The sequence below is a fragment of the Pogonomyrmex barbatus genome, unplaced genomic scaffold, assembly GCF_055798465.1.
Source record: "Pogonomyrmex barbatus isolate J1 unplaced genomic scaffold, ASM5579846v1 scaffold2, whole genome shotgun sequence".
Lineage (NCBI taxonomy): Eukaryota > Metazoa > Arthropoda > Insecta > Hymenoptera > Formicidae > Pogonomyrmex > Pogonomyrmex barbatus.
The window spans coordinates 12,124,429-12,137,214 of NW_028297116.1; the positions used below are offsets into that span (position 1 = coordinate 12,124,429).

The following is a 12,786-nucleotide window of genomic DNA, read 5'->3' on the forward strand; positions in this document are numbered from 1 at the left end:
AATGTTGATACAAATCGTCGATTTCTTTTCCATATTTCATTTTTAATATAAATCGTTGGCTTCCTTTCCGTGTTTTATTTTTCGTAAAAATCTATTTTAAATTTTAACGTTTTATGCAACCCCTGGCAAAAAATACAAATTGGAGCGTAAGTCAAATGTAAGGAGAAAGTAACAGAAGCATAACCTTTTAGGTAGTTTAGATTGGAACATCAGAAAGTAAAAGTGATATTTTAAGTGATAAACATCTCTCTTATGTTTTGCTGTTCCAATTTATAAAAGTTTCATTGACGCTTCTGTCATTTTTCCCTTGCATCTGATTTATGCTCCGATTTGTATTTTCGCTAGGGATGTTGTTCTAAAATTATTAATAAAAATCGATTGCACGTATGTATATACATATGATTTTGTTAAATTCGTTATCGTTACTAAAAAAAAAGTAACTGTAACGGAAACGGCGTTACAAGTAATGCGTTATTTCCTAATCCTGCTTTTCATATAGATACATGATCGTATTATGATTCGTGAAAAAAGTTTACGAGAAATTAGAATAAGCGGAAAAAAATGAAAAGTGAAATTTCTCTCGAAATTATGATCGATGCTCTGAGGATATTGAGAAATATTACGACTGTGTGTTCCGTTTGGATGCTCACATGCTGTAAGTATCATTTTATCTTTATTACTTATTACATCAAAAGAAGATAGAACAAACGTTTAAGGTCTATACATAATAGACAACAAGAGTAGAGAATAAGATAGGCAATAGATTTCAACCTATCAGAATCTGCGTATCGATTGCGATTTCCGATAGGTTGAAATCTATTGCCTGAATTATTTCCGTCCCACTTGTCCATTGTGCTGTAAACTTATACATTCTCATCTAAAAATCTTTTTCTCTCAAGTTATCTCTCAAATTATCTCAAATAATTACTTTTTTATCTGTCCAAATAATTTTTCAGTTTAATACGTTGGCTATCCGTGGCGCTTTGCGCCAATATTTTGAACGCGCGTGCGCGACGCTTCGAACGGACCTCCGTCTACCGTCGTCTCTCTCTCTCTCTCTCTCTCTCTCTCTCGCGGCCGATACCGTTTGTCGTCAAGCGGGGCCGCCATGATCGTCCCGGCAGTGTTGTGTGGACTCTCGCGATTCTTCGGCCAGGCCCAGGCATACGAAAACACGTCCATTTCCTGAGGCGCCGTAGACGGATTCGCATCTAGCGCGCATCTACCGATCACGCTGTGCGCTGCAATGGCGGTGTAGACACTTCTGAGCGCAGGGCTCGCTTATCTCACGGTGTAAGTAATCGATTTCGATGCGATTTTCGCGATCTTGCATGCCTTCGGCCACGATGCTTCAGATCGGCCGCCAACGATCGGTGACGTCGATGTGTCGACGGCTGTCGCGCGCGCGCGAACGCGAGCGAGCGAGCGAGCGAGCGAGCGAGAGCGGAGCGAACGACAAACGCGGCGTCATGGTGCGCGTTCGCGACATGTTCAGCTCGCTCTCCGCCCGCCCGTACTTTCGAGAACCCGCTCACTTCCATATTGAACGTGTTTGTCAGTTTCGCGCGCGTATCGCATCCGCCCGTCTCCGAGGAGAATCCACGTTTCGCTGATAATCATCGTTCGCTGTCCATGTGATTCAAGCACGTAAGCGCGGCGCGAGGCACGTTGCAGTATCCCGCGGAATCAGGGCGTATCAGGTTAGGATGATATGAATCGTGTGATCGAGGCGGCATGTGTTCGCAAAATTTCCCTTCTCTGTTTCATATTTCCCTGCGTGAGGACACAGATGGAATGAATCCGACACGATCCATGAAATTGCGAAATGTATTTCGCAGTCGTGAGCTACGTTATAATAATGTAGTCACTTCGCAATATTCGTAAAACTTCAATCGCCAAATTTCCGTTAGAATGTTAAATTTCTTTTCTGTTTTATACGGTGAATATGTTTTGTTGAGAACTTTGTTTTATTTTTAAAAATATCAACTATCAAAATTGATTGAATTGATGTGAATTTATTAGAAACTAAACTGTTACTTGAACACTCACTTTCGGGTGCAACTTGATTATTTATGAATATTTTAAAACTTGAAGTAGCTTTTTTTGATTTTAAGCTCTCGCAATTCCATTTTCAATTAATTTAATTAACTGATTAAATGTCAACTGTGATTGATCAATTCTGATATTTTTCACTTAACAAATGTGATTGGCCAATTTTAATGAATAATTAGCTGATTAACTTAATCAAAGATAGTGAAACTGTTCTTTAGTGAACAATATTTTTTATAATATTGAAGTAAAATTATCAGAAAATGATAATCATAATAAAATATTAGTATTGTTTGTTTTGTTTCTTGGGAGCTGCTTTCTAAGTTGCCCCGAACGAACTCAGTATACTTAATGGTGTTCTTATAGACAAAAGTTATATGGGGAAAAATTGGAAACGAAGTAAAATGAAATCGAGAAATGTCACATTTAAACAGCATGCACAAGTCATGTTTTGGACAGATTAAAAAACCATCGTGTCATCATATTTTTTTTACAGCGGTCTAAGTAATCCCGAGTTCACTTCAGAATCTTTCTGGGTACAATGTAATTTCTTGTTTTATGATTCATTTCTGGAGTTTCTTTACCCTAATCCAAAGATATTCATTTTTGCTTGGATCTGCTCCAAGACAAACCCAGAATAGATGAAATGAACAATGCTATTGATGGATGCTTAAGATTAATATTAGAATTACTGTTTTAGACTACTGCATTGTGTCTCGTAATCTGAATGGACAATAAGGTGGATGTGACAGAGGCTGAAAATATTTCAATGATTGGAACATCTGGAATTTTTCACTTGCCTGATGTACCAGAGATATCGGAGGCACTAGAATCAACTGGTCTTAGTCCCTTGACTTCTTCTCTAGATCAGACTCTTACACTACAAGAAGACAAGGCTCTTTCGTCTGAAGTTAATATGGGCATTGAAGATACATGGTACAAATATCTTTTCTATAATTTAAGAGTGATTTGTCAAGAGCACCATTAATTTGTCTAATAGTATATCTTCTTAGGACTGAAGCGAATAGTTCAACATCTGATTATGCGATTCCTCTTCCTCCACCACCTGGGTTAAATGATTTCACTGATATTGGTGCTGATCCTATTGATTCTGGAACTGGTATCGAACATGGTCCATTTCTGCCACCTGGCACGCCAGCACTTAACAATATCTTTGCAGAAGCTGGAGATTCCCACGATGACTCGCCAATGGGTGAGTGTATATAATGTAACATTCGACATCAAAAACCAATGATATTGTGCAATATAGTCTTATTCTTTCTTTACAAATATTTTCAGAGGTAGTTGTTCTACCTGCAGGTGTATGCGGCCTTCGTAATTTGGGTAATACCTGTTTTATGGCAGCTGGGTTACAATGTTTGACTGCAACTCCTCCTGTCCTACGACATTTCTTGGATTTACAGCAGAGAGGAGAGAAACTGCCCCCACCTGGATCACTAATGGCACACTTCAGTTTACTTCTTGGAAAAATGTGGTCTGGGAGGTACAGTGTACTCAGACCAACAGAATTTAAGCAAACTTTAGGGGCTTATCATTCACAATTCAAAGATTATAGGCAGGTGTGTATTAGCATCGATTAATTGTTTATTTGAACTATATGAAATTGTATCGTTATTTTTAATAGCATGATTGTCAAGAATTTCTGGCACTTTTGTTGGATTCCCTCCATGAACAAATGAATACGGCAAAATGTGTCAAAAATAGTCAAGTTTCACTATCTACAACCACTGCCAATTCTTTCAATTCTGTTGAAAACTCAAATGGAAAAACCCTTTCTCCTGTCACTGCCACGGCCAATTGTAATTCAGATCTTTTGGAAATGTATGAGTGCTTGTCACCAGATTGTCCAAATAGTCCGAATGTGACTATGGCTGGTTCACCAAGAGGTAGGAAATTTACGCAATGTAAAATATTGTATCTTAGATGTGTGTTGTATCTTAGATCTTGAATGTCATTGTCGATATTTTGTAAGAGTTTGATTCATCGATTGGAGAGCTCGATAGTATCACGAATTCACCGAGAGATTCACCGTTAAATGGTGAAGATGATGAAGAAACACTAGATTCAGATGAAACTATCGAGGCGAGATCGAGCACTTTTATTCACAACAAAGTAAATGAAGAAAGCGCAAGTGAAGTTACTCCAACACGATCCTTGAGATTAGACACGTTAATTGAATTATCAAAAAGCGTACCTCAGTATGGTTTATATGATATTCATAAAGAAGCTAAGACGAGTAATGCCAATTTCTTAGTAACACAACAAGAGTGTAATAACGAAATTCATTATGACTCACAGAAGTTTCCCAAGGATAATGCTCGCAGAATGCCACTAGACAATTCAAACTTAATGGAGAATCATGATTTTGATAATAAGAGCGTTAGTATTAAACGCATAAAGGAAGTCAATGTTCAGAAGGTCAATGGTAGTCTCGATCCCGCGTCGAACAGTGCTGAAATTGAGTATGATAGCGGTCTGGAAAAATGTAATGTGAAACGCATGAGATTAGATGATCAGGAGAAAAATCACAAGCATGACGGTCTTAGCAGTGAGAGTACCCAATGCTCGCGGATTCCACAAAATTATGGAAACGGCGCTATTGCTGCGCAGGACGAGCTCGAAGCGGATAAGCATTGGGCGAAACACTTGCGATCAAACAGGAGTATCATTGTTGACACTTTTCAGGGGCAATTTAAAAGCACGGTAAGAATAATCATTTACCTACTGGGAGACTATACGTTGGAGTTGATACCACAAATCATTGGTATTTACTGTAAAAATCTCCCATATTAAATTATAGTAGATTTTCCATCTTGCCTTAAAAAATTTAAAAGGCAGGTTTCATACTACTTTTACAGTTCATAATTTCTTGTATAATATATGTATAAAAAAAATATTTTTTTATAAACACTATATTCCTATAATTTTTCTCAAAGTCAACATTTTCTTTGATTAATTGAGAATAAATTTTTCTTTAATCATAATTTAAGATAATTTTTTGGAAATGCTATCTTTGTGATACTGAATACTGAGTGCTTTCCATTTAATGATACAAGTCGATATAAACATTGTTTCATCTTTCTTGATATTCAATGAGTAACAAGGACAAAACGTTACTTGTGTCACTAAATGAAAGCACCTATTTATAGTATAAATATGTTGTAGGTCATATGTTCGGTTTGTAACCATGTTTCTGTTACATACGAACCTTTTATGTATCTATCGGTACCTTTACCTCATGCTATGGAGAGACAATTGAATGTCATGTACGTTCCTGCCAATGGTGATCAACCTATAAAATGTGTTATCTCTTTAAATAAACAGTCTCGAATTGGGAAATTGAAAGAGGAATTGTTAAAAACGCTTAATAAGGAGGATATTTCAGTGACAAATATTGCTCTTGCAGAAGTACTAGAAAATCACATAGCGAAGATTCTGGTAGGTACGAAAAAATATATTTGTTCTCTTTTATATATATATATATATATATATATATATATATATATATTTTTTTTTTGTTAAATAAATTTATTTTAATAAAGACTTTTTTATATTAATAATCTTTTCTAGTGTGTGTGTGTGTGTGATTACTCGCTTTGTAAATATACTTAACAATATCGTGCAAATTATAATATTTACCAACAGATAGCAATTTTATTTAATTGCTGTATTGTATATATATTTAAAGATTTTCAATAACAACAACAATATTTTATAAGAAATTTATAATTTCTAATTTATATTAATAATTTTGAAAATTAATGAATTAATAATTTTGATAATTTATAATATAAAAAGCATTTTTAACTATATAGAGAATAATTTGCGAATTTATATTTGCGCGTGTTTGAAAACATCTAAATAAAGATAGTCAAGCCAGTACAGCTAGTTATTTTCAAGATATAAATTGTATCGTTACTTAGTCAACAATCAATATTTGTATGTGATCCAAGAATAAAGGTGGAAATATCCCAATACTAATCACTGTGGATGTATCACAGGTAGGAGAATATCTGTGTTTACCGGCTCGTATTGGTCTGTGACTATCCTTATTTAAATTATAATTCTGGTAAGAACAAATAAATGCAATCTCTAGGTTTTAATTATTGCTTTGCAATTGAGCTTTATACAAGTTAAGAAATAACACGTCGTTAGGAAATAATTGGAGAGTTAAGAAGGTGGTATATCGATTAGAATCGATTATTGCCGATACTGCTCTCCTAGAAAAATTTTATGGAAGAACACTCTCGTAGCGTGAAAATATAGTTACGAGGCTACATTTCATCATACAGGCTCATCAACTTTTCTCTTTGTCTTTTATTCATCTCTCTCTCTCTCTCTCTCTCTCTCTCTCTCTCTCTTTCTCTCTTTCCTCTTCTCTCTTCGTTATAATTTCGCCAACGCTGCCGGTCTCTTATCGTTGTTGCTTTTTGACTATATTATTTTCCCCTTGCACCGTAGGTTTCGGGAATTACTTGCTTGCTGTAGCTTATCGTACTTAGGCGGAAACATCACTCTGTTGGATTCTACATCAAGGTTTTAAATTTAAGGACGACAATACACTCTTGAGACACGTCAATGATACGAATCGCTCGATATACGCCTTCGAACTCACGGAACCTCCCGATGCATACACTTCAGTGTCTGATGGCGGTGGGGATCGCCCAGCGGAAATGGATTCTTGCCAAAGATGTACGGTTACGGGCGAGGAAGTGCCGTGTATGATATGTCTTGAGGAGTTGGATGGCGATTTGAAGAGGCACAGTGGAAATAGCTGTAACTTTATTATGTGTGATCCGTGTATCGAGGTGAGAGTTAGTTATATTATTCAAGTATAACGAAGGAAATTTTAATGCAATGTTTCGTGTTTACAAAAATTAGAAATCTAATTTTTTATCATTTGATTAAAATTATGATCACCAATGATGACAAAAAACGGCAGTGTCAATCTAGTGGAAGGGGTGTACGAACGAGGCATACATTGTCACTATTCACCTCGGGAAGGTCTGAGATAAGATTATTAAACGTTCTAGCCGGACGGTATCATAATGATACGTATGAGAACCAGAAAGAGCTTTGCGTTCTCCAAAATGCCAGGGATGCTTTTTTAAAAGCAGAGGCGATTGGAAACGTGAAGATGGAATCTTATATAATCCGCATTTTTAGTATAATCCACAAGCTGGGTTAATTCAACCTAGAACTCAATTCAGACTAATCTGATACTGCCGTTCAATCTGAGGGTGCTATTTTTTGCTATCGATTGAATTTCGCTTTATTTTAGCGAAAACAAAGTTTTTGTTATCATATGAGATTGTTGCGCGAATTGAAACAAAGCCCAAGTTTTTATATTACTCCACAGAATTACTTCAAGAATCAAACGGAACCTCAAATGTGCCCGATGTGTTCTACATATATGACAGCGTCGTCGTTTACGAAAATAGACCAAACTGGTCGACCGAGGCCCACCGTACGTATTCTGAGTGTACCTTTGGTGTTGAGGCATGACACGACGAATGAGACAACAAACAACCGCAAAAGTACAAAGCTTTTCGGTTATCCACACTTAATACGACTCCCATCGAGAGTAAACGCACGGGATTTATACGACATTATCAAGAAGAATGTGCCTCACGAAGGACACTACACAGTTCATTTTGTTGATGGACAGGTGAAAATTTTATTTTACACAAGATGTATAACTTTTTGCAGCAGTTTTATTAATCTAAAAAAAAAATTATTTGTACTGTGTATATCAGGTGATAGATTCAAGATTGTATATAATTGTATTAAATTTTTTTTAAATGAAAGTTAGAGATATATTTTGTCAATGAAACAATTACTTCAAAAAAGTAGTCGAAATAATATATAATTGCTAACATGTTTAAATATTTTAATACAAGTCTAATAATTATATATCAAAATAATTTTTCTTACAGGGTCATCATTGTTCACGATGTATGTACACGGCGCATTGTACAGGATGTAGCGTACCTGAGACCGGAATGGTTGCGTTACAGAATGGTGATACACTTGCGGTTCGTTATACCGAATATGTTCCTAAGATTTTGCATCCCATCGATCATGTTAGCATTACCAAGCAACGACCGCATCATCCACTATCTCTTTATGATTGCCTTCAAGCATTTAGTCAAAGGTAATTGATTTTTATGAATCTTTTTCGAAACATTTTTGAGTGTAATAAATAAGCTAATGCTTTATACATGTTAGTTAATTTTAATTGCTAATATTATTGATATTACATACGTTTTATATCATTTTTAATACATTTTTTTAGCGAAACTTTAGATGAACATAACCCTTGGTTTTGCCCGAAATGTGGATGTAATCAATGTGCTACGAAAACACTTACGGTACATCGATACCCTAAATTTCTTATTGTATATCTTAAACGGTATGTAAGTTTTGTAGTGTTACGAAACTATTCCAAATCGATAAATATTAAACGTGTTTTATATATCATGAATATATAAAATACATATTTTTGATTATAGATTTGTGTTTTATGAATGCGCAAGTATGAAGTTAGACGATAAAGTCACATTCCCTTTGGTGGGTCTAAGTGTAGGACGCCACCTTTATGATCTCTATGCCTGCGTGTGCCACTTTGGAGGTATGTAAATTTATTGAAATTTTAAAATCTTTTTAAGTAATTTATTAATTCCTACATTTTTACATCTAAAATTAAATTATCCTTTGAAAAATGATTAAAACGTGTATCAAACATAAAATTAATGAATGTTTTTGTCAAATGCAATTTTAGGCGTGTCTGCGGGTCATTATACAGCGTATGCAAAAAATCCTCGTACGGACGTGTGGTATTATTACAACGACGAAATTACAAGCAGACAAAAACCGCAAGACGAGGATTTCAGTAATGCATACATATTGTTTTATAGTCGACAAGGGACCAATTTGAAACCGTGCAATATATAACAAGTGGTGTGTTTATCTTGGTAGCCTATAGAACAAGTTGTTCAGTCAAAAAAAAAAAGGAACAAATGGGGCTGGTAGTAAAAGGATGGAGTGTGACGGAAGCGAGATTGATATTTGCGTTCTTCCACATGTATACACTGCGAAGATTTATTCGCATACTTTATACGTTGCAATTTTTCCTTTATTTTATTGCGCTTCTGTCTCCCCCGCACATCCATCTTCCTCTCTCCTGCCTCTGCTAGGATTATCTTTTAAAAGTGCAATGAAATGCGTATTTTATACACGCGCAGATTTGCGCTCAATTATGTGAAATATTGATAGCTGTCGCCGTGTTTTCGTGATTGTTATGCGATTTTTCGATGAAGAATAACTATGTTTTCGCAACGGTACTTTGGCGTTCTAGCGCAATTTAAGCCTGACCCTATTTCGCGGATACTGAGAACTGAAAATGTTTGTATTACATACATTGTAAGCGTATGTCGAATTTGTACAGTAGACAGTTAAATGTAGAACTCGAGGATTCTAAACACCTAATTTATTAGTGAATAAAGGTGAACGTGTCATACTTGAAATCAAACCTAAATTACCATTCTCACTAACTGGTGGAGCATCATGTTTCGCCAGGCTTTCTTTATCTGAGCAGAGGAATGGGAGAATATACGCTTATCAATAAAAAAATGTTGCGCTTATTCGATACTCCGTTATCAAAGTGAGAAAATGGAAGGATTGTAAAGTGAAGCAGAATATACACAATTTATGAAACGCAATTACGTTCATGGGTTATTTATTAAATTAGGTATATGTATATCGCAATTTTATTACAAGACACTAATCGCAGTTTGTCGCGCTCGTGTTAGCGGTATCAATGTAATACTGTTTCACGCACATTTTCAAATTGCTATAAATTGTTATAACATACTACGTTGTAACTTGATGACGCATATGCAATTAGAATCGATTTTCAAACATTTCTATTTGTCAAATGTGTGAGAAATCGACTCGAAGTTTATTGATATATATTCTATAGTATAAAAGAATGCTTATCATCGTGCATACAATATTATAGGGATTTCTTCAGAATTTAGCAGTTCTGGCCTCTTTGTAGTGAATTCGTTTGGATGCACTAATAGCGCATATTAAGATCACGTAAAAATGAAAAAATCAAAATACAAATGAAATATCTAGAAATAATAAAATATATAAACTTTTATTTAATATTCTGCCAGTTTCCTTCTATTTTTATTTGATTTTAGGATATATATCGTTTCAATACTAATGGTCTCAGCAATAGTATGTTATTAAAACTCCGCGAAATTTGTAATAATTGGCATTCTATAAATTTGATAATTTGTGTATAAAGTACCAATGATCGGTAACACAAAGTAATTGAAGATTGATAATATAGAACAGTTTAGTGATCGACAGAATTCAACTTCTAAATCGAAGAAGTTGAATTCATAAAGAAGAAGAGCACAATGAGATAAACAGATTTCATACAGCTAATGAAAAAGTTATAATTAAAGCAACTATGATACAGAAACATAAGCAATGGTTGTCAAAAGTCTCATTTAAATCTCTATAAATAAAAGAAAAATGTTTCTTATTCAATCTTGAACATTATTATTTTGTCAAATAATATGATAATTTATGCTAAACAACGACTCATATGTTGTAATTTTACATTAATTTATGCGCAGTAATACATTCAGCTGAATTCGGATAGTTTGTTGTAGGGTAGGTGTATCAGCGAATGATCTTGTAGCGCTAAATAACCACACATTATATTATTAATTTTGTGGTATATAAAGTGTATATAATCTAGATATATTTTTTTCTAAAACTGAGAACGTGTAATATTCATTTTTGTGTACAGATATATAATAATTATTATACAATTACGGATTAAAGCAGTTATTTATTCTAATAATTTACTCTTCTTCATTATTAATATCAACAGTCATTTTTTTATGTTATGTTATTAGTATTTAGAATTCTAAAATTTAAAATTGTTTTATATGATGTCTATATAAGAGATAATTAAATATGACGAAATAATTTGTACTTGTAGAAAAAAAAACTTGAAATTATTTATAAGAGTATTCGTCCGTTCTTAAGCGATTACTCTCACTGGTGCATCTGCCCTATTCAACATGCGCACTTAATGCTACAATTTAAGTAGCTTATTTATTTCAATCATTTATTTTTCTATTATAGCCATCTTTTCGTCGTTTTTCATCGCTCGTTATTCTCATACACTCAACGTTACATAATTTCTTCATCTTTTCTAGATAAATATTTTCAAAATAAATTTATCATGTCCAAGGCAGGAAGAGATGAAATAGGCATAATTTGTGATTTTCCATTTTTCAATGATTAGATATTTTACATCAATTATTGTTTTTTTAATCATCGCATGGAAATCATTTTTATATATAAATATTTATGGCATTAAAATCTGATTTTATTGAAAATATATTAGTTTAAATTCCCGGTATTACGATTGTTAATCGAGCAAAGAGATAGTGTTTAAATAAACAATATTTGGCAGTTATTTGATATGTATTGATAATAATTTATAGTTTTTATTAACTATCTCAATTCTAAAAATCTGTCATCCGAATAGTGAAACTTTCTTCATGATAATGATATGCAAGCTTTAATTTCATAATGCAAAAATATGTAAAAGTTCGATATTTAAAAATAACTCTCTAGAGAAGATGAAGACATTTATCGCATAATTTATTTTTCTATGTTATCTTTAATTCCATCTAAGTTTTCTCGGTATACTGGCTTTGGTACTCGCTCGGATTCCTATGTTCAATTTATATACGTACGTCTCGTATTGTCGTCGTCACGAAGCTACATTCATTAACGCAGCGAAACAGTGAACCAAACAATCGCGCCGGGATGTATAAGGCCACCAATCTCACAATTCACCGTACGAGTCTCCCCGTTGAGAACAAAGAGCGCCTGGTTAGAAGGGCTTACCATATATCGACCAAATATACCACTTTGTATTATCGGTCTATTCGGATTACCCCATTTGGTGAGATGTGGTGGTGTTGCCTTTCCCACACCTGTTATCATTTCCACTTTCCCTACAAAGACAAATGTGTTAGTTTCTGTTTCGTAGTTTTCACGTTTGGAAATGTTTATCTTGCAAGAAATTTTTGAAGATCAAATATAATAAAGTTTCAAGAAAAATATATTTAAATAAAATGTATTTAAATAAAATGTATAAAAAATAGATTTAAATAAGATGTATCTATAAAATGTTTTTTGAAAAAAATGAGCAAAATTTTAATAAGAGAGAAATATTTTAATTAATTTAGATATATATTTTTTGTCAATAAAAATATCAAGATATCAAGACCAAAGGATTAATGTATAATAAAATTATATATTTTAAATTACTTTTCAGGTAATATATGATAGAATTTTATAATTTAAAATAATTATTCGAAGAAATTAGGAAAAGATTATCTCACCGGTAGTTAAATCTAGAAATAGAATATCTTCTTTGTCTATCGATGAAGCATATATGTCGTAACTATGTGTGGTTTGTGATGGATAGAAAGTAATGTCGCTGATATTTAAAGTCGTTTTCACATCAAAAGCGAATTTTAATCCATTTGCTGAAAAAATACACAATATATATATATATATATTTATATATTGTTAATACAAATTAAACAATTTTTCAGCCATTAACAATAACATAGGAATTATTATTTTAAAATTTAAAAATATTTTAAACTTGAC

At 33.6% G+C, this 12,786-nt stretch overlaps 2 protein-coding genes and 1 non-coding gene across 9 annotated transcripts in view; 2 read left to right on the forward strand and 1 right to left on the reverse strand.

The window, feature by feature from the left end:
* Positions 1–1,056: 1,056 nt before the first annotated feature.
* Positions 1,057–9,791, forward strand: LOC105422617 (ubiquitin carboxyl-terminal hydrolase 19). 3 transcript variants are annotated; one of them, XM_089076734.1, is made up of 13 exons: positions 1,057–1,293; positions 2,750–2,985; positions 3,063–3,262; positions 3,370–3,629; positions 3,695–3,956; positions 4,043–4,773; positions 5,236–5,508; positions 6,621–6,878; positions 7,430–7,738; positions 8,007–8,224; positions 8,366–8,482; positions 8,583–8,701; positions 8,852–9,791. In XM_089076734.1, exons 2-13 carry the CDS (start codon positions 2,777–2,779, stop codon positions 9,022–9,024), a joined length of 3,129 nt encoding a protein of 1,042 aa, XP_088932860.1. In that variant the 5' UTR covers positions 1,057–1,293; positions 2,750–2,776; the 3' UTR covers positions 9,025–9,791. The 3 variants fall into 3 exon arrangements, with proteins under 3 accessions (XP_088932860.1, XP_088932858.1, XP_088932859.1); XM_089076732.1 differs by having other exon boundaries at positions 1,058–1,293; positions 3,349–3,629; XM_089076733.1 differs by lacking the exon at positions 1,057–1,293 and adding an exon at positions 1,447–1,700 and having other exon boundaries at positions 3,349–3,629.
* On the forward strand, positions 7,009–7,296 carry LOC148936672 (Nuclear RNase P). The gene has a single exon (XR_016139424.1).
* Positions 9,792–12,786, reverse strand: part of Fstl5 (follistatin-like 5) — a 36,256-nt gene continuing 33,261 nt past the window's right edge. For all 5 annotated transcript variants that reach the window (XM_089076736.1, XM_089076735.1, XM_011632045.3 and 2 more), the window contains 2 exons: positions 12,513–12,659; positions 9,792–12,122 (listed from right to left, as the gene is read on the reverse strand). In XM_089076736.1, coding sequence (XP_088932862.1) covers positions 11,893–12,122; positions 12,513–12,659 — 377 coding nt within the window. In that variant the 3' untranslated portion in view covers positions 9,792–11,892. The remainder of the gene's footprint in view (positions 12,123–12,512; positions 12,660–12,786) is intronic.

Excerpts from the sequence above, each read along its gene's own strand:
- LOC105422617 (XM_089076732.1), top strand. The coding sequence starts at position 2,777 with ATGGACAATAAGGTGGATGTGACAGAGGCTGAAAATATTTCAATGATT. Across the intron at positions 3,957-4,042 it reads TATGGCTGGTTCACCAAGAG|AGTTTGATTCATCGATTGGA; the intron begins GTAGGAAATTTA and ends ATATTTTGTAAG. Across the intron at positions 8,483-8,582 it reads CTTATTGTATATCTTAAACG|ATTTGTGTTTTATGAATGCG; the intron begins GTATGTAAGTTT and ends TTTTGATTATAG.